At 39.3% G+C, this 24,908-nt stretch overlaps 2 protein-coding genes across 4 annotated transcripts; both read left to right on the top strand.

Annotated features, from left to right (window-relative positions):
- Positions 1–6,084: 6,084 nt before the first annotated feature.
- Positions 6,085–15,119, top strand: adnp2a (ADNP homeobox 2a). Of its 3 annotated transcripts, XM_072680344.1 has the most exons (5): positions 6,085–6,330; positions 10,295–10,418; positions 10,526–10,618; positions 11,617–13,524; positions 13,660–15,119. In XM_072680344.1, exons 2-5 carry the CDS (start codon positions 10,311–10,313, stop codon positions 14,179–14,181), a joined length of 2,631 nt encoding a protein of 876 aa, XP_072536445.1. In that variant the 5' UTR covers positions 6,085–6,330; positions 10,295–10,310; the 3' UTR covers positions 14,182–15,119. The 3 variants fall into 3 exon arrangements, with proteins under 3 accessions (XP_072536445.1, XP_072536444.1, XP_072536446.1); XM_072680343.1 differs by having other exon boundaries at positions 11,617–15,119; XM_072680345.1 differs by lacking the exons at positions 6,085–6,330; positions 10,295–10,418 and having other exon boundaries at positions 10,547–10,617; positions 11,615–15,119.
- Positions 15,120–19,085: 3,966 nt separating this feature from the next.
- On the top strand, positions 19,086–23,540 carry rbfa (ribosome binding factor A). The gene is made up of 7 exons (XM_072678997.1): positions 19,086–19,440; positions 19,574–19,601; positions 20,551–20,724; positions 21,247–21,359; positions 21,458–21,542; positions 21,613–21,695; positions 22,887–23,540. The coding sequence occupies exons 1-7, from the start codon at positions 19,217–19,219 to the stop codon at positions 23,254–23,256; spliced, it is 1,077 nt and encodes a 358-aa protein (XP_072535098.1). The 5' UTR covers positions 19,086–19,216; the 3' UTR covers positions 23,257–23,540.
- The last annotated feature ends 1,368 nt before the right edge of the window (positions 23,541–24,908 follow it).

The following is a 24,908-nucleotide window of genomic DNA, read 5'->3' as shown; positions in this document are numbered from 1 at the left end:
TAAATGCCAATAAACATTTTTAAATATATTTTTACTATATTTAAACGTGTGGACATTTAATCTTCATTTAAACAATATTGAGAGACAGCAGTAACATAACTAAATCAATAAAACTTCATCATTTGTAAAATGTCATAAATAGAACAGGCCCTTTCCAGGCCCTACTGCTGAAAAGCAGCCCCAAATCTTGACATTTCTACCTCCATGCTTCACAGTTGATATGGGTTCTAGTGCTCAAATGCTGCATCTGGGTTATGCCAGACGTCCTCATTTACTGTGTCCAAATAATTCAACTTTGGATTCATTTGTCCAACGCACATTGTTCAGATGTCCTGGTGTTCTCTGGAAACCTTTAGTCTTGCTCTGATTTTTTTTTCTGACAGCAGTTTCCTCCTTGGTTTCCTCCTTGCACACATCCCATAAAAAAAAATCAAACACAAATGGTCTTTCTGATGGTAGATGCTGACATTTTAGGATTGTTGGAGACTTATTTAAACATTTTGTAGTATGGTGTTGGAATGAACTTGCTGCCTAACCTAGCCATGTTGGCAGTTGTTGCACTTTTTTTTTGTTTGTTTTGTTTTGTGCATAGTGAACTGGCTGAATTCTGGAGGCCCTTTATCTAAAGGCCTCAGAGAGCTCTTTGGATCTTACCATGGTAATTACACGCACTTTACCAATCAACAGCAAACCAAACTAAATGTCTGAGGTTTAAATAAGACAAGCTCCTCCAACATCCCCTCTATTGATGTTCTAATTATCTGCTGCTAATCTGCAGCACCTAATTCTAATTTTAGGCATGTGATGTAGTAATAAATGTGGGGGTGCCCTAACTTTTTTCTTATTGAAAAATAATGTTTGTATAAATTACATTTTATAAATGATTTTTAAAAGATTTTTATTGGTTTAGTTATATTATCTTCATCCCGCAATATTGTTCAAATAAAGATCAAACATTTTTTTAATATATTAAAAAAGACAAAGGGTTTCTTGGGGTGTATTTTCAGTTCTTTTTCAGCCACGCCCCCATTTTGGGAAGCTGCCTGATCACATTTTACACATCTAAAAAAAAAAAACAGTTTAAACAATTTGTAAATTTTCTGAAATTCTTGGGACCCCTTTAGTCAATCTGTGTTCGTCTATCACTTGATCACAGGAAAGTTAATGATGTCAAAGTTAACAGATATGATGTTAAAGGGAGTGGTGTCATCTATTAAAATGTTTCATTGCGTTAATCACAATAATATTCTGTGTAGTTTTGAGAACTTTAGCCTCAAACACAATGAAGCTCGGACACAGGAGCTTTAATAGAGAACATGCTAAAACAACTTTTTAAGAAATAAATGGATGGATCAGTCATTGGGCTGAATTATAAGCAAGCTAAGAGAGGAGCAGCAGGGGGGTGTTTCTTTTATTTTATATTAACAACATTGATTGATCAGAATGATGTGGCATAACTGTATCGCTGACCGGCTGTAGAAGTTGAGCTCCTAATAATTATAAATCCGTAGGATATTATTATTTTATGCTGTTACATTGTTAAGGACCTCAGAATTACTGTTTACCACCACTCGATTTATGAGGGGCTACCTTTACCCCAATAAAGGACTTTGCAAAAGGGCAAAATGCACTGGACACACAGAAGCTGTTTCATTAACTGGATTAAATCTCAGCTCATGCTGATGTTGTGTGGCAGTTTCATGAATCAGACATTGAAAAGCTGGTGTTCTGCTTGGATATGTAAGCAATGTTTTTTTTTTAAAAAGAACCATCTGATAGAAAGAAAGTTCACAACTTTTTACCTTAAGTAATGACTCAAAGCGCAAATTACGCTTCCCGACTGTAGAGAAGCCCAGTAGGAAGAAATGCCAATTTTTCATAGCGTTGCTTTTAATAGCTTACACTATGAGGCATACAAAAAAAAAGTCTATGACCGCAATAATGCTGCTTTCAAGACTTCCTCAGATATTCCTACCTACATTCTTTGAGCTCCAAAGTGTGATGTGCCATTCTTTTCAAGTGATTTTGGTGGGAAACAACATGAAGCAACATGATAAACATGGTTGTTTAAGATAATCCTTTATTAGTCCCACAGTGAGGAAATTCTCATTTATATCTGTACTTGCCAAACAAAAAAAGAGCAAGCATATTTGGCACTGCAAAGAGCACAGTATGAGCATTAGGTGAGCAATGGTTTTATTCAGTAAGAGGCTCCACTAGGATGTACTTATCTTTTTTAATTGTTATCATTATCATGATGGGCCTCAGCAAAAAAAATGAAGGCCTGACATTTAGGGCAGCCATGGTCTAAAGTTTAGAGAAGCAGGCCTGAGACCAGAAAGTTGCCAGTTCAATTCCCTGGACCGAAGAAGAGGTACTGAAGTGCTACTATGACAGTAAAGCATGCCCTCAGGTGTCTACACAAAATATGATAAAATATAGAAACTACAAACAGCAAACACGTTGTTAGAAGTAATACATCCAATAAAGAAAACTCCTGACAGGAAATGTAGTTTCTTTAGTGTGTGCAACTGTTGCCCAGCAACTATTTGCAGCTACCTCCACTGCATATTACACTTATTCCTAAAATGTTGTTCATTTTTTGTCACACAATAATGAAAATGTCATAAATGAGCATCAAATTCATTCAGAAACCTTTGCTATGTCCAGCATATTAAATTACCACCATGACGACAGTGATAATAATGCTAATAATGGTCATTTCCATTAGCACCTCTATGCAAGCAGCAGACTTTTATTCTGCTATTTATCTGCTAATGCAATCAGCTTAGTTTCTGCCAATAAACCAGGTTCTTACTTCACCTACACAACTGATGGTCCATGTGAGCAGCATAACAGCCCATATACAGCACAATTGTGACTTGGAGCATTCATACAGAAACCAGTTTTGGTGTGGCAGTCAACATAAAAACTTCCCTGAGGTCTCTCAGATGTCCAGTAAATGGTAAATTTATTTATGAATATTGATTCATCAACATTGGACATGCCCTAAGCTCCACAAGTTTTGGAAGTCTGTTTTTTCTCCATCTGTTTGCCAAGCCCCTTAGTTGCATTACTGGGAATAATGCAGGAAGGACGCATATATCTCTGTAATAGATTGATACTTAAACAGTGAAAATCAGAAGCTTTATCGTCATTTGAAGCACGGATCAGAGATTTTGGTAAAGTGCTCCACTTACAGCACCTACAATGTAGTTTATCTGATAGACCATTTTGCAAAAAAAATGGCAACCAATACACGACCACATAGAGCAAACTTTGAGCTTGACTGGGGCTAGACTGAAAACGTGGTCCAAAAAGCAATGACTGGTTATATTCCACACATTATTTAATGTTGGCGCATTAGAGCAGCCCTCAGTGAAGATTAGTGCTCTAACGGCGGGGCTTTTCTACTCCAGTCCTGACTGCAAAAATGCTTTGTTATTATAGGATTATAGGATTATTAGACAGACAGTGAGCATCACTGTAAGAGCTTTTTTTCTATTTCATTGTGCATGTTTACCCATATACAGAATATTCAGAACTAGAGATATCCCGATCAATGTTTTTTTGCCCTCTGACCGTTGGCCGATACCAATCGGATCTTTGTGTTTCTATAATATAGTCTGTGGGATGATGACTTAGGTAAGATGTGCTGTTAATTAACACTAGTAAAGTCCCTGTTTTAGTGAACATTCTAAACTCATTTATTACTTTGTTTGGTAGCAACTTATTTTTACGGTTTAAAAATTTCTAGTGTTTAATATCTTATAATCTAGTCTGACTTGCCACTCAGCTACCAGTTCCTTTCTAACACTGCATTCCAATCACATTGTATGTCTGTGTGTGTATAGTGATACACACTCTGGACTGATAGTTGTTGCTGTCTGTCAGTTACTGATGTGTAATAAATAATTTATTGTATTCTCCCATTGGTAGAATGGAGCATTTCTGACCTGGCAGAACATTGATTGTTGTTGTTATTGCATTATGTTTACAACAAGTAAACGTCCTAATAGCCCAACTGAAGTTGTCCCCTTACCCAAGCTTTCCATTCCACCTTAAATGACGCAGCCGTGGCATTCTGCTGTTGAAAAGTACACAATGTAACTGCTGCACTATTTAAGGTGAAATGGAGAATTGGAAGTAGAAACCAACTTTATATTTTGTTTTGGCTACTATCTGGTAACGTCACCTGCTTAAATAAAGCTCTGTTCTTTTTTGCTCACTTAAACTCTGGCCGATTCTGAATCTGCGCTCCTGTCTGGACTTGTGTTCCTGTGGACTTGTGAAACATCATCAGCTGCAGGCCGAGTACTGTTCCATTTAAAAGTTTACATCCAGCCAAGTACAGTACAAATGTCCAGATATGTTCTTGCTCCGCCTTTGTTAGTAAGGAAATTTGTGTTTGGTAGCTTATTTCTTTGTTGTAACAATACTTCTTGGCAATAAATCATATACTGCTGTAAAGCCTGTTAATTTCCCTTTTAAATGGGGCCACATTTGTAAGGAACATGCATTTGTGGGATGAGCAGCAGAGCTGAGTATGTGGGGTGCGCCCATGAAAAAATTGCCACCACTTAAAAGGGAAATTAACAGGCTTTCCAACAGTATCATATTTATTGCCAAGAAGCATTGTTACCAAGAACAGAACGCTGAGGCTGCAGTGAGTACACACTCACCAAAACTGGACAGTTGAAGACTGGAAAAACGGAGGCTGGTCTGATGAACCTCGGGTCAGATTTTGGCACCAACAGCATCAATCCTTGAACCTGGCCTGTTTTGTGTCAACAGTCCAGGGCTGGGGGAGGCAGTGGACTTGTGTAGGGAATGTTTTCTTGGTACATACCAATCAATCTTTTCTTGAATGCCACAGTCTGTTTGAGTATTGCTGCTGACCCTGAACGTCCCTTCATGACCACAATTTACCAGTTTTCTAATGGCTACTTCCAGTGGGATAATGAACCATGTCAGAAAGCAAAGGTCGCCTTAAACTGGTTTTATTAAAAAGTACACTGATTTCAGTGTTCTTCACTGGTCTCTCCATTCACCGGATCTGAATCCAATAGAACTGAAAAAGTTTCGTTTGAAGGGAACTTTAAAGTCCTGATGTATTGAGTGGTGAAAGTTCCTCTTAAAGTCATGTCCATATTAAAGGTGCTATATTTATGAATGTATGTATTTATTTTTAATATTTATTTTAAATTGTTATGAAAAACTACAAAAAAAGGTGTGTAACTGGCTGGGGAGAAAATGCCCAGATTCCGTTTTACACACCCATTAACAACCCTAAGCATTGACCCTAAAACGACAACAGGACGTTTTTCTGATCGTCTGGTTCACAGCGAGGCACCGGCATGTGTCACACAGAATTAATATATCTTGCCACAGCGTTACCATAGTCATAAGTTTAGTTGTAATCAAATTCTAGCTGTTTAGTGTTGTAATTATTTTTGACCTTACTCCGGGCTTACCGGACAGTGCAACAATCCTGTTAGCTAGCTGAATGGCCTCATGGGGAATGCTGCTTGGCACATGTTAGCTTTTAGCCTAGCACCAGTTTGCTTACGCAGCTTTCAAACAGGAATGTTCATATACATTTTGCACATGATCGCATGATCCACTGAATTACGGGCTCGCTAACAAGTCAACTGTTGCCTCACATAAGCTAACACTGCTCTTTGCAAATAAACAAAATGAACCACTGCATTGGATTAACCCAAAGTTAAGGCTTAAACCCAGAGCCTATAACTGCGCCTACGACATGCGTCTGCAAACCAATCAGCTTTGATTCCCTCACCCCAACTGTACTGATGGCCATTATCACTCTCACTATCCCAGTCCACCAATCGATTCTACGGTCATTAATTCAATCACCCCCTGACCCACAGCTGTTCTGACCACAGGTGGGGCCAAGAGGCCAACAGGTAAGGCAACCAGCAAGCTCGAGACCAACAGGGAGGAGTCGATGTCAGTCAAACGGTTCCAAATGCGTAGCCCCGCCCACCGCCCCTGATTGGCGCGTTCTTGCCATTCAACATGCAAATCATCGACGTCACTTCCCTTCTTCCTGTCCGCCATGTTTTCCAGCAGGAGTATGGCGATGTTTCGCTGAGGTGCAAACAAAAGAGGGCGAAAATCTCCACATCTCAGGACTACCCGGCATCCCGCTCGGCGGCCAAGCGAGGAGAGAGACGTGACGGAGGGCCGAGGCGAAGCTTTGCACTGGAGATGCGGCTTCTCTCCTCCACACTGCGCGCCTTTCAGTGACGCCGGAAGAAAACAGAGGAGGCAGCCGCTCCTGACCGCCTTCTGCCCGGGACGCTGAAGGTAGCGCTTAGCTTAGCTTTTCAGAATCTCCAGCGAGCGAAAATAAAACACTAACCTCAAAAGCCTAGTCTTCCTTCAGATGTAATACTCAGCAAAAAACACTATTTTACCTCAACAAAACCCCTTATTCTGTGTGGCTGTGGCTCGTATTATGAAAAAACAGCCAAGTTCACTTGGCGCCTCCGGAGACTGTCGTTATTATAACAGTGTTATAGCTTCTGCGAATTTTTGTACAAAATACTCGGTTTCACATGTAATTTATATATATATATATATATATATATATATATATATATATATATATATACACACACACACACACACACAAAAACCAGCAGCATCCCGAGTCTTTGATTTAGTCCTCTGACTGTAGTGGATTGATGGCCCTGAAGCTGGTAATCTATTCAAGTCTAATAGTAGTTACCAAATATACGTATATCTATACACAGCTTCACCTTGTTTTGTGTCATAAGGTGGCGATTTCATTTGATTTTCGATATATTTAAAATTGCATAGTATTATATAGACCTACTTATGCTCCACATATTTGCTTGGCTTAGCTGAATGAAAAAGTCGTTTCAGTGCCCCCATTTGCCAGCTCATAAACAAAATATGCCCTCTAAAAATTAATAAGCAAGTTCTAGAAAAAACAGACCCAGCCCTGTCATTTGAGCATTATTGGGTGCATAGTATTAGCCCCTCCTCCGCCTTGCCTCTCCACGCCCACTGTACTCTGATAGGCTGCATCCAGATGGCTAATGTTGATCACTGTTTCCACTAAAGATGGTACAATGACAGACCCTCAGAGACTGAGGGGAGTATCTGTAATGCAGTTGTGAAGGGAAACTCCACTACTGTCTCAGTATTTGTACTTTCACAAACACTTTAATTCTAGAGAAACATAGTCAGAGTTGATCACAGTGATGTGATGGAAACCAGGCGTTTGAAGCATTTTTCGGATGTGATTAGGTTTGCATAGGGAGGTGGGGTGCTGTAATTGTTACCGGTGTATGTCTGTGATTTTTGTCCTGTCTGAATCCACCATAATCAGTCATAATCAGACTGCGCTTCTAAAAATTGAGATGTGCAAATAACGCCTGGTTATATTAACCCAGTGCAACTGGTGAAGTTGGTAATTATTCCATCATGCCCAGTGTAAATAGATTGTTTTTCTCAGATTTACTCAAGTATGGAGGTGCCTAAACAGGCATGTGTGTGTGTGGGGAAACCTCAAGTGTTGTACAACATTCAAATCTTGGTGGAGGTGGAGCCCTGGTTAGTTTGGTCCCCTACACTCACAAACAAATGAAGATACTGGACTGTCAAATGAAAATCAGCAATGAACGGTACATTCTTTGGTAAAATGTTACCCCACCTCCCTGTGTAAAACGAATCCCGTCTGAATAGGGTTTTAGTTACCTTGCAAAGATGCAACATAAATGGGTGCAGATATACTGCTTGATGCCTTTTTTTTTAGATCTATTTAGAGTGGAGAGGTACAGTGCATGTATACAACACGGCATCTTTTAGATCATTCAGTTTATAGATATAAATATTTATTAGAACTTGTTACCCATGTGAAAAAGTAATTGCCCTATAAATCTAATGACTGGGGTGCCATCCTTAACAATTGCATTCAGATGCAGTGAGTCTTTTACATGGATGTGGGGGAATTTTGGCCCACCTTTTGTGTGTGTGTGCAAAATTGTTTTAATTAGGCTGCATTGGAGGGTTCCCAAGCATGAACTGCCCATTTAAGGTCTTACCACTGCATCTCATTAGAATTCTAGTCAGGACTTTGATTTTGTTTATGAGCGATTCAGAGGTGGGCTTGCTTGTGTGCTTTGGGTCACAGTCCTGCTGCCTAACCCAACTGCTAGGTCGCAAACTAATGGGTGGATGTTATCCTTCAGGATTGTCTGATGGAGAGCACAATTAATGTTTCCATCAATTGACCACTATCCTCTAGATTGTTGGACGGAGTGTTTCTCAATCCACAACTCTGATTGTTGATTAGTTGAATCTGGTGCTTTCCCTGCTCCCAAATGTGCAGGGTGGGTTGCCTCCAGGATCAAGGCTGAGACACTGCTCTAGATGTGTTTTGGCAAATGTGAGATATGCCTTTGTGTTCTTTTTGGTCAGCAGTGATTTGCGCCTTGCAACTCTCCCATGGATGCCATTTTTGCTCAGTGTTTTTTATGAAACCATGTACATTTAATACTAACTGAGGCAGGTGTGGCCTGCAGTGCTTTAGATGTTTACCTGGGTTGTTTTGTGACCTCCTGGACGAGTCACTGATACACTCTGTGATTTTTGGTAGGCCGGACAGGTTTGGAAACCACCAGGTTTTCTCCATGTGTGCTCACTGTGGTTTGCTGGAGTCCCAGAATCTTAGCAAGAGCTTTGTAATCCTTTCTAAGCTGGTAAATTTCAGTAATTATCTGTGTTTGAATCCCTTTAGAACATAGCATCATTTACTGCTTTTTGAGACCTTCTGGCCTGCTTCACATTACCAGACGGGTTACATAGTATCTGTGTATTGGTTTATGAATCTGTCATTATTTATGTATTTTGTTCACATGTATTGCAGTAAATATTGAGTGTCTTTAAAATGTCTTAAATATTGTGATATTGTATTTTTTACCATATCACTAGTGTAACTGAACCCAATAGTCAGTTGAATTCGGTTAACTGGTTTTTGGTCTTAGTATTAGTAGCTAATGGTGCAATTACTTTTTCACATGGGCAATACAGCTTTTGAATAAATCTATCTTAAGTATGTGAAATAATCATGTAATAGCCAAATTAGCATGCCCTCTTATTTAAAAATGAATTGCATGATCTGAAATAATAAAATGTGACCAATATTTTAAAATAGAAGTTGGAAAGGAAGTCAATACTTTTCACAGCACTGCACATCCAGGATGTTGGCTGGCACAATACTAGCCAAAATGTTTACTATCACACACCTAACCAGACATATGTCGATTCACTGGAACTTTGGGTGGTAAATAAAATGTCTGGTTCCTGTCAGCACTACTATATAGAGCTGACTTGGTAAGCTTCTCTACAATACAGCATTTCATATTCAATTAGTCTTAGCGAGTTTGTTTTACATATCCAATTCTAATCCAGTAGCTAGGAATCCACCATCAAACAATGCTATCAGCTCTGTTAGGGTGAAGGCTAGTTTTACATGGCACACTACTTCGTTTATTTAAACTGCAATTAATACATTGCCACTGGACAGCTAAACACGCTGTCTCTTTACCTTCTCCGAGTAAATGGTCACCCACTCATCCAGCCTGGCCTGCTGGAAGACCCCCCCTACCTGCGTCAGACCAGCTGCCACCTAACAGTCAGATCAATAATTGATACATATTTCTGACAAGAGGAGGATGGGTCCCCCTTTGTGAGTCTTGGTTTCCTCTCAAGGTTTCTTCCTCCAGCTCTGAGGAAGTTTTGCCATCTGTTTGCTCATTGGGGGTCGTAGGTTTTTTTATGTCTTTGTTATTGATTTTTTTTTCTCTTCTTTTACTAATTACTAATTGTGTAAAGCTGCTTTGCAACAACAGTTGTAATTGCTATACATAAAGTTTACTTGACGTTTGGAGTAGAACACTAAATGCCAGTTCTGCTGCATCAGCTAACAGCCAGTGCATATGTTTACCGCCAAACGATGTAAGGAGAGGGGGACAACCATCCTTTCCATCTAGGCAAAGCTAGGACAAATCACATGCTAAGCACAATCTCTTGGTGATGAGGATGCTGCTTAGATGGTTGTACAGCTTTAACACCCCTGGCCATTATCTTTACGCCATTACTGTTAATGCCTTAAATAAAAGTCAAGGCAAGTTTCAGTCACTCCTTATTTCTTCTTGTATCAAAACATGCATCCAGTTGAGACATCACTGTGTTGTATGTTGCATTCAGAATTTGTGTAAACCTTTTGCGGTTTTCTTAGTTACAGGACCAAGAAAATGTATCAAGTACCAGTAAAGGATGTGGCCAAACTCAGAAGGTCAAGAAAACGAGTGAAAAGCATCCTGTGCGACATTGCATTAGAGGACTGTCAAGAATTGGTAAAGGTAAGTGCTCATGCACATGAACATTTTCTACAGCTGTCACATGCTTTGTGTGAATAACCGTTTAACTTGGGCTTTATCTTTGATTAATTATTATTTTTATTTTACAGAAATTCAAACCGTATGATGCTGGTGAGCACTGTTTCAACAACACAGAGTGGATTGACTTCACAGATGGCAGTCTTGGCAAAAGGAAAAAAAAGGTATGCACTTACTCTCACATCTCTGTCCTCAGTTTTACCTTCTAATTAGGACAGTGTTTGATTTATGATGCCATTCAGATTCATGATTTCAAAAAGTAATTTACTGAAAGAAATGAATGTTACAAAAGCAGTTCAATTAATTTGTGAATTTTAGTCCCAAAAGTTCTCTGAAATTTGTTAAATTGAAGTTTGAACATGACTTTAGGGGGTGGAAAGAGAAATTCATTCTGATTCAGTTCACAAATAATAATCATTAGATATTTATTTAGGTGATGCATTTTCCTACTGATGGCACACGTAGACATTAAATGGTACACATTGGGGCAACCTGGGCTTGGAGGAGGACAGAAAAGCAGGATCTTGATAGGAATGTGATGAAAAAATCTTACTTGTAATAACTATAGTTATATATATATATAGTTTTGATATGATCTCAATATTCAATTTAAGGTGTTTTTGGTGATTTCTTTGATGAGTCTTATTCTGCATAATCATTGGTTTCCTCTATGTTTGTTTTTAGGTCTGGGGTATACCCGATACTCTAGACTATGCACACGGAGTATGAAATGACAGAGCTGTTTAGGTGCTTAGACTTAAACCTGTACAGCTATACAATCAACTTAACAAATGTAATGCCAATGAAATAGGAATGCGGAGATGCATTCCTATTTTTAACCAGAAGGTGAACAGGCTAATCCAGTAATGTTTTTAGTAAGACTGTAAGATTAAAGATTTAGTGAAAGATTAATTACAACATAATAATGTTACCTGTCATTTAGTAAAATCTGCATGAGTCAATCTATGTTAACTTGGAGCTCCGTACATAAATGACCAATAGCGTAGTGTCAACTTTGAACAGTTTATAAACTGACTGGATTGTCCAGCTGCTAATTTAATAGCCGATAGTCAGTGGACACGTGTAGATAAAACCATTATAATTTGTAAACATGGTGCATGCTCACTTATATGCTTCCCCCCATCTGTTTTTCTTTCTTCAGTGGCGATATCGCACTCAGGCCCTGTGCTGCAGCCTGTGTTGGTTTTCCACACGGTCGTTTTACACCTTCAGAAGTCATGTGCAGCGGTGTCATGAGGAGGAAATGGATATTGCCTGCCTGTCTGCCTGCCCCAAATGCACTTTCATCAGTCACCCGAAAGTCACAGAGCAGCACATGAAGTTTTTCCACACTATGCCTCCAAAAGCTCCAGCTGGTCCATCTGCCACATCCACTTTATCCACTCCATTCACCCCGTCCACCCCCATCCCACCCATCCAGGCTTTCGGTCACCCAGCAAATGCAGTTGCACTCACTGCAGCTGTAACAGCTGCTGTCTCAGCCTCTGAAACAGATGGTGATAGGTATACATGTCTGAACTGTGGCTACCATGACTCTTTACTTTATGTGATGAAGAAACACGTTTTGGTCAACCACTATGCTACACTGCTGAACCGCTACTTTGGCCACAAGGTAGAAAATGCACAGAAGGCATTTGGTTCAACAAAGAAAGCCTTCATTACGGCTCCTAAGTATTATTGCAAAGAGTGTAAATTGCCTGCAGAGACCATAGAGCACCTACTATATCACATCTTGAGCTCGGAAAAGCACATTGATCTGCTTTGGCATATCATGCCGTTCATCCGGGAGAAATTTATCCCGAATCAAAAATATGCTGAACAGCAGAAATTCCTGGCCCCGAAAGTCATGCAGCACTCACTTATGGTTACAAGACCCAATTTCATGCAACAGACCAAGGCAGTGAAAGGAAATTTGGTGCCTAAATCTAACGGCACCATGCTTGTTGCAGGGCCAGCCAACACAACTCTTTTGTGCCCTTCAGCAAGACCCGTATTTCTCTCATCGCAGCCTTCAGCTTTAGTACCTGGCACTAGTGTGAGTACCCTTCAAAACGCCCATCAGCAGTCCTCCACTTTGCCTACGTCCACAGCTGTAAACTCTATAAACATGGTGGTTCCAAGTATGTCGCAAGACCCCTCCAATCAGGTACCCGTGACCATGGCGGTGCCCACCCTCCCGTCAGCTCAAGCAGCACAGCAAGTGCTTCTTCCACCAGGGGTTCAGGTCAACCTCCCGGGGAAAATTGGCGTGCGTTCGCCTATGCTGATGACTCCGAGACTAAACCTTAATCAGCCTTCTCCCAGACAGTCACTTATGGCCTCTCAGTCAGTCAGGCTCATTCCCACAGGTAACAAAGTGAACGGAGTCCCAACTTACACACTGGCACCTGTTCAAGTCGGGTCGGTACAGGCAAATTCTGGCCAAGTAGTCAAAAGCACACCAGTGGTTTTGAGTCAGAACGGATCTCCAGCTCGCAGTCCCCCTGAGACCACTCTGCTAGATGCGTCCGTAGGGCCAGCCAAGGCAACACCTTCAGGCCAAAAGCAGACGATGCGTAAAATAAACAAACCAAATGAGTTGGCTGTCCTTGCTCCATTCCTCAAGATACAGAGCAACCACACTGTCAAATGCCTAAGGTGCAACGTGTTGCTGACTGAGCAATGGATTTTTCAACATTTGTTGCATGGCTTGAAGTGTCTGTTCTGTCCCCTTATGTTCTACTCCTTCAAGCAAATCATGGACCACACCAACAAAGAACATAACTTGAAAGTAAAGAAGAACAGAGATTTCATCAAAAAGGAATTCCAACTCAGCTGTGATGATGAAGGCAACCTTGTGTTTGCCACCTTTAACTTGAACACCGATGTGCCCAAGGACCTGCTGGACAACCGGGAGCTAAACCTTGTGCTGGTCACCAGCACTCAAGAAAAAATCTACATAAAGATGTATCCACACTCTGCAAAGGCAGTATACCCACCCACACAGAAGTCCACGCCCACAGACTGTCCATTTTGCCGAGTGAAGTTGCGAAGCTCTGAGGACTATGAGGTACATTTAAAGACGATGCACCATATCGTGCCCACCATCCATGCCATATTGAAATCTCCTGCTTTCAAGTGCATCTACTGTTTTGGTGTGTATTCCGAAAAGTCCACCCCTAAGACCATTTCTATCCATGTACAGCGTTGTCGGTGTGCTCCCAAGAACGTCAAGGACGCGGAGAGGCAGCTGAATCCTGATCCTACTGTGTACTTAAATGGAAATATACAGAATCCCATCCAGCAGAGGGGTAATTCGCAAGCGCAAAGGGGAGAGAAAGAATTCGGCAAACTGAAAACAGAGGGCACTTCAGAGAGAAACGGAAGAGGACGAAACTCCTCGAACGCCTCTGTTGTGCTTGAGCTGGACCCAACAGGAATGGAGATGAAATCCTTTGAAGACAGAAAAGAGTTCCTCACAAAGTACTTTCACCGAAAACCATACCCGTCAAGAGTGGAGACTCAAGTTCTGGCGAAACGTTTGTGGATGAACAAAGCTGACATACTCTTTCACTTCAGCACCAGGCGTACCAGATGCATGAAAGTAATCCAAAAGAAGACTACTGCGGTACTTCTTGGGTTCAACATGACCGAGGTGAACAAGGTCAAACATAACCTTCTCATTCCAGAGGTGGCGCCAATTATGAAATCCGAAGTCAATGAGTAACAAGAAATACTGTCGTTCTGTAAGCATGTTCTAGCTATAACATTAGGAGGGTCAAACGTTTGTTTGGGACAAGTGCATCAACAGCTTGTTTTCCATGCTCCAGCACATCTGTCATTTGAAGTCAGAAAGGCCTTGATTAGCTGATGAGTTGCACAGGGTGTATAACAGTAAGAAAAAAATGCTGAACTATAAGGACATGGACCCTTTGAATTGGAATTCAACACCCCTGAATTACATGTTGACAAAGTAATCTTGCGTTTCTGTATTGTCTTTGAGAGAATGCAAGGAATTACAGATAAGTCATTGTTTGGGTACCTTTTATGATATTCCTTAAGCCAGTTTGTAAATAGTTTGCACCTCTATGATGTTAAAATAATTTTTTACATAGCTAGCTATCCTGTTTAAAAAAAACAAACAAAAAAACCCTACTGTATGGATTCTTTTTTTTGTACATTTTTATGTAAATGTTGTGTTTTTGTTTTTGTTTTTGTTTTTTGGCTGGGGCCTGAATGCATTTTGGCAAGTCTGCAGTGAAATAGTTCTATATGAAAGAAGATAAGTTTACCTTTAGTACCCTGAGTCAAGTGTATGGTGCGGTATACTAATTGGCAAATTAGTTTGCATTTTAATACAGTTAATGTTCTATGAAATTGACACTTTGGGATTTTTTTTTGTTTGTTTGTTTCCTATTCTGAATACAGTTGTGTGTGTAATGGTTCTTACATTTGACGAGCAAGGTATGCACCAATCTTAGCTGGGATAAAGTGGGTAAGGCACAGTTAAAATGCTTGGAATAATCAATGCTATTGAAGAGTGTATTGTAAACATTAAATGTATTTTATTTCATATGAAACAATATTTATCTACTAAAGTGGTTCACCAATGTTTTGGCTTTGATGTGATAAGTTACATAAATTACATGGTTAGCTTGCTAAACATTTTGTGGACGTTACTGTTTATTATGTATTACAGCTGTCCCCGTCGAATATGGTAAAAAGCTATTACCATATAGCAGAAAATCCTGAATTTGATATAGGCAGTTGTTTTACAAGAATTCGCTCTCTCCCGTCTGGCTTTGCACACATTATTTTTTTTTTTTTTTTGTCTTAGATTTTGTCCGCACAAACCTGTAATTTTACCAAAGAATCAAATTTGCACAATTGTCCCCTTACCTTAGGCCGTGATGCGTCCTGATTGCTTCTTTTAGTTTAGCTAACAATTTATGAAAGTCCCCCACCCACCAATGGTATTATTTAGAATCATGTATACATACAATGTTGCTTGAAGACCATCTATCTACCTATTTATTATGTATCTATTTTGAACTATTAATTTAAGTTTTTTGATGTGACTCCTAAGGAGTCAGTGAGTGAGTTTTTAAGATATGTGGTTTATGTTTTTGTTGTTTTTGGCGAATCCATTCTTCCATCTAACAGTGAAATGTTTCACTGGCTGCAACACAAGCCCAAAGCATAATCAGTCAAACCCAAATGCTCAGTCACCTTCTCTCATTACAGCCTAAAAAAAGTTCCATTTGAACTTTTTTAAAGTTAAGCCTAACTCAAACCTATTCAATGGGAGAAGGAGCTGTGAAACATTCTTATTGGATAAACCTGAACTTATCCCATTAACATCACTGTAAAGCTGTCAAGAAAAATAAACATACAGATGTATGTTTGTAACTTGTAATGGTAAGTGCCTGATAAATATTAATGTGTATTGTTGCAAAACTTGGGTCAATAGTAACAGATGGCGGTTTCATTTTGGAGATGTTCCTTAAAGCACCGCTCCCTTTAGAATGCATTTTGTTATTTATGAACAATAGTCAGTAGATGAATCTCAAAATGAGTTGTAATTGAGATCGGGGAAATGATGGTCTAATGGGTATAAGACATTTTCTCTGCTTTGTGTTTGTACTCTGCTGCAGTGGTCTTGTGAATAATGTATTACAGCAGTCCAGACATTACAAAATGGAAACATGTTTAACGCAGCAGTTAGCGTCATATCTTGTTTTGCGTAAGGATTTTTTAAAATATTATTTTGTTTTCTTTTTTTTCTACATACTTCAGTTCTTCACTGTCATATTTAACATTAGTTTCATATGCCCTAAAATAGGACCCTGTGGGATTCCATGAGATGTGCTTAAACAAACCGTTGCTAAATAACCAATGGTTTAATTTTTATTTGAAAGTTTTGCCATTTTAAGGGGAAACAAGCTAGTCTTATGCAATAGTTTGCTCATCCCTGGACTATTTTTTTTATTTATTTTATGAACAAATTCTTTACAGAAAACAAATTTGTATGGCATTTTCTGCACAATAAGAGCACAGTTTTAATTAACTGAATTTAACAGAGAGAAAATGTCATTACTTTTGTACACCGCACATTTATTTATTTTCAAATTAAGCCAATAAACAGTACTTCTGCATAAATGTGTTCTCCAGAGAGGATGTGAACTGTTTTTTTTTTTTTTTTTTGTTTTGGTTTTTTTTTTTTTTTTTTTTTTTAAATAATTAAACCTATTTTTACCAGGGGTGTCCAGATATTTGCATAAGACTGTATGCTATATATGTAAATATTATTTTACCCTGAAAACTATATGAAATAAGTACTACACATTTAGCGCAGAAGTAATCAATGCACAGAGTGAACATTTCAAAGACATACACACATTTTGCTTGGCCAGATTATTTCTAAATATTCAGGCCTGGGTGTATTTCTGTGCTTTTGGGTCGGTATAGGTGGCACAACATGGAAATTAAGGCCATTCGGGAAGCTCAGCTGGGTCCCAGTAAAAACATGTACAAACCCTCTCGCAGCCTATTCAAGTCCCACATGAGCATGTTGGCTGGGATCTGTCAAAAGGGTGGGCTCTAAGTATGACGCTGCAGGTGAAGCTGTTGCATTGGAAGCAAGAAAAATGAGCAAGTGTAAGGATCAGATTCACTTTGACGAGGCAAACAAGATGACTGGGTAAGAGCATCTCAATAACAGCAATTCTATTATTTGTCATTTAATTTGTCATTAAAGTAATTATTGCCAAATGTTTGTGGACATCTGTTATAACAAATGTATTCAGCTACTTTAAGTTACACCTATTGTTGACACAGATGAGCAAATGTGCACACACATGCTGCTTGTCCAGTCCCTGTAGAGAAGTGCTGCCAATACAATGGAATTCTCTGGGGCAGATAAACAAGAACCTGTTGGTACCATGCCTAATGCCAGGTGTGGGCTAGAGGAGTATAACCCCCCTCTAGAATCTTCCTGGACATCTTCTGAAACCAAGCCTTGGTGGACTCTGAGGTATGCTTGAGATTACTGTCCTGTTGGATGGCTCAATTACATCTAATCCATCTTGCCTTCCACATGCTGCAGGTTTCCAGCTCCAGAGCATCACTGAACCACCATCATGCTTTACTGTAGGTAGTGTGTTCTTCATAGGATTACAAATTGCTCCACAGAACAGAATCCTAAAGCTTCTGTAGTTTATATGGTTTTGAGCAGAATGGAGAGGTGTACAGTGGGGCAAAAAAAGTATTTAGTGAGCCACTGATTGTGCAAGTTCTTGATGAGAGATGAAAGAGGTCTGTAATTTTCATCATGGGCACACTGCAGACCTGCAGATCTCCTCTAGAGCAGTGATGTTTGGGGCTGTCGCTGGGCAACACAGACTTTCAACTCCCTTCACAATTTTTTGATGGGGTTGAGGTCTGGAGACTGGCTAGGCCACTCCAGGACCTTGAAATGCTTTTTAAAGAGCCACTCCTCCGTTGCCCAAGCGGTATGTTTGGGATCATTGTCATGCTGGAAGACCCAGCCACGTTCCACCTTCAATGCTCTCACTGATGGAAGGAGGTTTTGGCTTAAAAATCTCACTATACATGGCCCCATTCATTCTTCCCTTATCACGGATCAGTTGCCCTGTCCTCTTTGCAGAAAAACAGCCCCAAACCATGATGTTTCCACCCCCATGCTTCACTGTAGGTATGGTGTTCTTAGGATGCAACTCTGCATTCTTCTTCTTCCAAACACGATGAGTTGAGTTTTTACAAAAAAGTTCTATTTTGGTTTCATTTGACCACATGATATTCTCCCAGTCCTCTTCTGGATCATCCATATGTTCTCTGGCAAACTTAAGATGGACCTGGACATGTACTGTCTTAAGCAGGGGGACACGTCTGGGATTTTTGTTCACTGTTCTCATGATCATTTTGACCCCACGGGATGAGATCTTGCGTGGAGCCCTACATCAAGGGAGATTATCGATGGTCTCGTATGTCTTCCATTTTCTTCCTGGTGTCCTTCGACCTTTTGGACAACTCTCTTAATTTGTCATATTTCTAACATGCAATCAAACGTCATCGTCAATAAACCTCGAGCCAATCCCTGTATTCTGTGCACACCTGATGCAACTAATAAAGCCCCTGATTTGCAAATGTGTATTAATTAGCTGGCTATAATAATTGTAAACCTGTTATGGTCATTCAAAGTGCCATATTGTGCTGGATTTGAAGAAGCCACTTGTCATATTAGTCGTGATGAGCTATTTAATTTTATTTTGTTCTTGCTTGAATGGTTTAGTACAAAGCTTAAAGATTTGTAAGTTTGGCTAATAAACCTAGCTAATTATTTATTAAGCCATTAGCCATTTCGATTGCAACTGCACGTGTGTGTATGTATATATAGTATATATTTGTATATACAGTGCTAGTTTAAAACCAAACCAATCACACGTGATTGAATGACACAATCCCCCTCGATTTAGGGCACCTTACGAAAAGATTATTTATTATCACCCCTATTATAACTAATATTTACCATCTGATCTTGTGATTTAGGCTCTCAAAACATTATTTTTCATACTGAAAGTTTTTTTTTTTGCGAAGTGATTAAGCTAGGCGACCGACCAATCGATGCTCTCTGCTATCGCATAGTTTTCCCTGTTCGTGGCTAGCTGTTTGTCCTCTGTTAGCGATGAGACGCTAGCGTGGTGAAGTACTCTAGCTGTTGCCCTGTCCGGTCCTGTACCGTCATGTTGGCTCTAAACAGTCATTTCTGGATTCACAAATGTTCGTTACCTCGATATTTTAGCGGCGTGGTCGCCATGGTGGGGGGGTCGAAGCTCGCGACTCCACAACAGCAGCAGCGGGTGAGAAAATGTGCAGCCAGGCCGGCCGGAGTCCTCGGAGTACCAAACTTCCACACTTCTGCGTTTCAGTGCAAAAATTTACTGGCGAAGATGTTGACCAAGAAGAAGTGAGTTTGGAAATGTGTGCATGAATAAATACACTTTAATAATAAATGGTTTTAAGGTGCTGAGGACTAAGCTGCCGGACACCTTTCTCTCCAAAGTGCCTGTAGTTTAAATCCTCTTGTTTTCTCTTCGCAGGAAGAAGCGGTGGTATGAAAGTCCTCCGGTAAGCAGACCAACAGAATAACCAGTCTAAACTCTCCTAAAGTCATTTTGGCTTCCTATTCAATAAAGAAGATTTTAATGTGATGTGTTTTTCCCCCTTCCACCTTAAATGTTGCAGCAACAATTTGTGTGTTCATTTTTAGATTCTTAATATGAAAATATGAACTTAACATATCATTGGCCTCATTGTATGCACCAAAAACATTATTGCAGATAAAAGTAATATGTGATCAGTCCACAAAACAAGAACATTAATTTATGAAACCTTTACCCCCTTATCCATGATGGGGTGGTGCCTTGTGTCACAGGATGCTGTTACTGGATGGTAACATTAGAGACATTTGATAATTCTTCAAACATCACAGACCCGAATGTCTCCCGTTCCCTGCAATGATTTAATTGTACTGTATTTAGGAATTTATAAGTAGCGTAGGAAGTGGAGTATGACCATATGTTGGTGTGTTGTGATAATTTTTGCTATTGTGTTACACTGTGCTTAGACCCACTTAATCATAAAGATAATTTGTCCTGTTAATCTGGATGGAGTGCAGTAAAGATCATTGTACTAGGTATAGTTTTGCATAGCAGTTCTAAAATCTGCCTCTACCAGGACATTTTTGTCTGTGGGCCAAAATACTAAATATTACGTATCATGAAAAATGTTTGAATATTGTTATTTAATGTAGTAGAAATTAAATTTCTGTTAGGAATATATCATGGCTATGTATCTCCAAAGTGGTGACTTTCCAGGAGAAGGCAAAAATGTTCTTAACTCTGAAAGGAAGTCGATGTAAATAGGAATAAGAGTTTATTCCGAGTAATTTCAAGCATTTCTATTGCTCTATTCATCCAGAAGTATTGACACAGTGTACAAAGCAGCTACAGAGTTCAATCAATGGAGGAAAAAAAAACAAACACTAACCAGTCTTGTGATTGTTGCATCTTCTCAGCCTGCACGCACTGGTCAGCCTGGCTTTCTGACACCAGTGAAGAAGAAGAAAGACCAGCAGGATAGTCATCGAGTGCGGACACTAAACATTATCGTCTACAAAGCAGTTTTGGACCTGCTGTCCTCTCATGAGGTCAATGCAGAGCTTCTCAGTTACAATGTTGAGATTACCAAGGTAAAAGAAAGTTTCACGAATTGTCTGACTAGCACTGGGCGATAGTTCGCCTCTTCCATGATCTGGACATAACGTCACATTGCTCACTGGTTTAAGTGGGGTTTTATTGAAGGATATTTATGTAATGAGTCTTACGTATTTGCTTGTGAATTACAACCCATACCGAGGTGTTCATGGTATTTGATTGTAAACCTGAACATAATTACTTCCATTCTCTGATTTGTTGTGCTGACATGTGAGGCCTTTAGTCCAGCTCCTGAAGTCCTGCCAAATGAGAGAGCTCGCCTGACTGTATTTGCCCAGATATCACAAGAAAAAAAATCCTGATTGGACAGTTCAGTGTTTCAGGATTTTATGAGCTTAAATACAAGCACGATGATTATATTTATTTAAAAAAAACAAATGCCATGAATGACAGGCTTTTTGTTTCTAACATTTGTCAAATGTTTATTTAGTGAGTAAAATGCTTTGTTTAGGTACTGAGCAGTTTGCCTAACAAACTCTTCCCCTTTTCAATGCAAGGTTTCATTCACAGCTGATTTCACGTCTTGTCGAATATACTGGATGACGAGTTGGTCCGCTGACAAAGACCGTAAGATCCAACAGCTTCTGGAAAAAAGTGCCCCTCGCATACGGTCTGTATTGTTTGTGTTTTTTTTGTGTTAAATAATAAAACATTTGGTCTGTTGTCTAGAGCAAAATTAACTGCTGGTTTATTTGTTGGATATTTCAGATACCTTCTCATGTCACTACAAATCCTGAGCAACGTTCCCCCTTTAAGTTTTGTCAGAGATAGAAAATACGCAGCTATGAAAGAGGTAATTGAGTTTATTCTCATTTGGTGGTGTATAATAGCTCATGAAACTAATCTTGATCTTCTGGCATTAGGTGGAAGACCTTCTTAAGATCGCAGATTATGGTCCAAATGAAGAAGAAGAGGAGGATCTGTATCATGGTGGAAAAGACATTGAGTAAGTGTTCAGCTTTTAATAATAGTCCATTCATTGACCTGCAGTTACAACATTTTAGAAACAGTTAAATATACAATTATATTCACTTTTAGCTAAGTTGTGATCTTAATGGTACCTTGGCTAAATTTTGTTTTGCTTAGAGCTGCACCACATATTTAAGAAAATTGGAAGGATTAATAAATATTGTTAAATATTTACCGACTTATACTACTTAGTATAGTGGTAGAATGATCTAAAACGACACTCATTAAAAATAAAGGTGCTACAAATGGTTCTTTGAGCAATAACATAGAAGAACCACTTTTGGTTCCCTTTAAAACAGTTATTGTATTAGAAAAACAATTTAGATTGTTAAATAACCTTTACATGAAGTACAGATCCTTTAATCCTATCAAAAGGTCTTCACATCCACAAATCTCTATTACAGAAATGGTTCTTAAAGCTGAAGTGTCCTTATTCTCCCTTAAACATATATTAAAAAGCATTGAATATGCACTGTATTTAATACTGTGATTAAAATCTACCCATGGTCAGTATGCCCATCTGCATACTTCACTATAGATTTGTCATCACATGAAATATGGGAATCATATATAGACTGCACTAGGAAATACAAAACTCTCTGTTTAAGGTCTTGTCACAGCATCTCGACAGGATTCATGGCAGAATTTTGACTCCAGAACCTTATTTATTTTGGATCATTTAGAAGTAGGCTTGCTTGTGTGCTTTGTGTCATTGTCCTGCTGCATAACCCAACTGCGCTTAAGCTTTAGGTCGCATACTGACATTCTCTCTCAATTGCTAAACATTGCCAGACAGCTTATAATTAAGTGGGGTTAGATTCAGTAGGTCTGGCAGACATCATTCCTGGCTGTGGCTAGTGAAATTAAACCTGGTTGTCAATTGATTTTTTTTGGTTGATTTAGTGGCTAAGGGGGCAATTATATTAGGCAGTATGTACTGCGTCAGGCAGTACATATTAATAATGTATTTCAAAACTCTTTGTGAGGTAGGTTTTACAGGCAATACAATTAGTCAAACGTCCAACCACCACCACACAAATGTACAGTGTTTATCTACAAAGGAGCACTCACATCAAACAATGCTGAATGTCATTGTTTACATCCAAACCATCTAACTGTACAAAAATATAGAACTTTGAAATGAATAATTTGTTTGTAATTCCCACAGTACAAGACTGCACCTTATGGAGCCGTTGAAAAAGAAGACCTTGTGGTTCAATATTGACCATGATGCCCTGTATAAACAGATTGAGGACTATAAACAACAGTCGAGTGACTCTTCTTCAGAAAACACCAGCTCACCGGGATTAACTCAGGAACAGCTACACTTATTAGCAGAGGTCCGGAAGCAGAAGCTCATTGAGAAAAAGAAGCAGAAATCAAAGAAGCTGATAGATGATGATATCACCCCTAAAGCTTTTCTGCTTGCAAGACAACTTCAGGAGGAGAAAGAACAGGATGAAATACAACATAGTGAACGTGACTTCAAAGACAGCCATGTTTCAGAACTGATGACAGATTACAACAGAAAGCAGTGATGAATGTATAACTTTCAGGGACTAAATATTTTGTCTTTGACCTACGTGACCTTTCCATGCTGCCCAGATGCCCTAACTGTATTAAATGATCAAGTGCAAAAGTTAACAGTTTTCTTCTTTTCTTTTTTTTTTGCAGAACTCTGCATATTTACACATCATTAAAATTGTTGTTGTTTTTTTAATTTTGTGATCATCCTGCAGCTGTTTTCAGGGTGATGCACTACATGAAAAAATGTATATGGTAAATAATCAAAACTCTATCAATAAAAAAATAATTTAAGAGACTTTGCTGTGTTCAAATGGTTATAATAACCAAGCAAGACTGAAAACAAGCTGAGCTATTCGCTTTGAGTCATTTTGGCTTTTTAAGCAAGATCTTTGCTCAGAACAGTACATACAGTGAAAAGTAGTGAAGGTGTCCGGTGCAGATATATATATGTATTTTTTATTTCTTCTTATTTTTTTAACTCTTCTGGGAAGGCTTTCCACAAGGTTTAGGAGTGTGTTTATGAGAATTTTCGACCATTCTTCCAGAAGCGCATTTGTGAGGCCAGACACAGATGTTTGATGAGAAGGCCTGGCTGCTCTAATTCATCCTAAAGGTGTTCTATCAGGTTAAGGTCAGGACTCTGTGCAGGCCAGTCAAGTTCTACACCAAACTTGCTCATCAATGTTTTCATGGACCTTCCTTTGTGCACTGGTGCAGTTACGTTGGAACAGGAAGAGGCCATCCCCAAACTGTTCCTGCAAAGTGTGGAGCTTGAAATTGACCAAAATCTCTTGGTATTAAGAGGCTTTTTAAGGGGCCGAACTCCTGAAAAACAGCCCCACACCATAATCCCCCCCCCCCCTCCAACTTTTCACTTGGCACAATGCAGACAGACAATATCGTGGCCCTATCAAATAATATCTAACGGAAGTAAAGATAAAAGATTTATCTTCAAATTACAAAGAAGTAAGATATTCCGCAAGGCTCAATTTTAGGGCCGCTATTATTTACATTATACAGGTTACCAATGGGCTCAGTTATAAGCAGACGTGTTAATTTCCATTTTTATGCGAATAACACACAGCTCTATATATCAGCCAAACCTGACGAAAAATTTAGATTAAAGAAAATTGAGCACTGTGTAAAGGATATAAAACTCACATCACATAACTTACTTCTTAACAGTGACAAAACCGAGGTTCTCCTAGGTCCAAAAGACACTAGAAATAAACTCAGTAAAAGCAGACTTAATGTTAGACTTAGGCTGATGCTTCCATTATTCCTGGTCTAGCAGCTAAAGATCTTGGCGTCACATTCGACTCAGATTTATCATTTGAGCAACATGCATATTAGTAGGACAGCCTTTATGCAGCTTACAAACATCACCAAACTAAGAAACTTCTTATCTCTACAGGACGCAGAAAAGCTAGTACACGCTTTTATTACCTCAAGGCTAGATTACTGTAATGCACTTTTGTCAGGTTGTTCCAGCAGGAACCTTAAAAAACTTCAGCTGGTTCAAAATGATGCAGCCAGGGTCCTTACTAAAACTAGAAAATTTCCATATCAGTCCAGTTCTATCAGCACTTCATTGGCTCCCAGTTAAATTCCATATTGAATACAAAATTCTTCTATTAACATATAAAGCCCTACATGGCCTCGC

This window comes from Salminus brasiliensis, chromosome 5 (genome assembly GCF_030463535.1).
Source record: "Salminus brasiliensis chromosome 5, fSalBra1.hap2, whole genome shotgun sequence".
Classification (NCBI taxonomy): Eukaryota; Metazoa; Chordata; class Actinopteri; order Characiformes; family Bryconidae; genus Salminus; species Salminus brasiliensis.
The sequence above is the reverse complement of the archived record's forward strand: the minus strand, read 5'-3'. Positions and strand labels throughout refer to the sequence as shown.

Bases quoted from the DNA above. Each gene is read 5' to 3' on its own strand.
- rbfa (XM_072678997.1), top strand. From the start codon at position 19,217: ATGTTGGCTCTAAACAGTCATTTCTGGATTCACAAATGTTCGTTACCT. The intron at 20,725-21,246 runs GTAAAAGAAAGT...TTTCAATGCAAG, and splicing joins ACAATGTTGAGATTACCAAG to GTTTCATTCACAGCTGATTT. The intron at 21,360-21,457 runs GTCTGTATTGTT...TGGATATTTCAG, and splicing joins AAAAGTGCCCCTCGCATACG to ATACCTTCTCATGTCACTAC.
- adnp2a (XM_072680343.1), top strand. From the start codon at position 10,311: ATGTATCAAGTACCAGTAAAGGATGTGGCCAAACTCAGAAGGTCAAGA. The intron at 10,419-10,525 runs GTAAGTGCTCAT...TTTATTTTACAG, and splicing joins ACTGTCAAGAATTGGTAAAG to AAATTCAAACCGTATGATGC. The intron at 10,619-11,616 runs GTATGCACTTAC...TTCTTTCTTCAG, and splicing joins TTGGCAAAAGGAAAAAAAAG to TGGCGATATCGCACTCAGGC.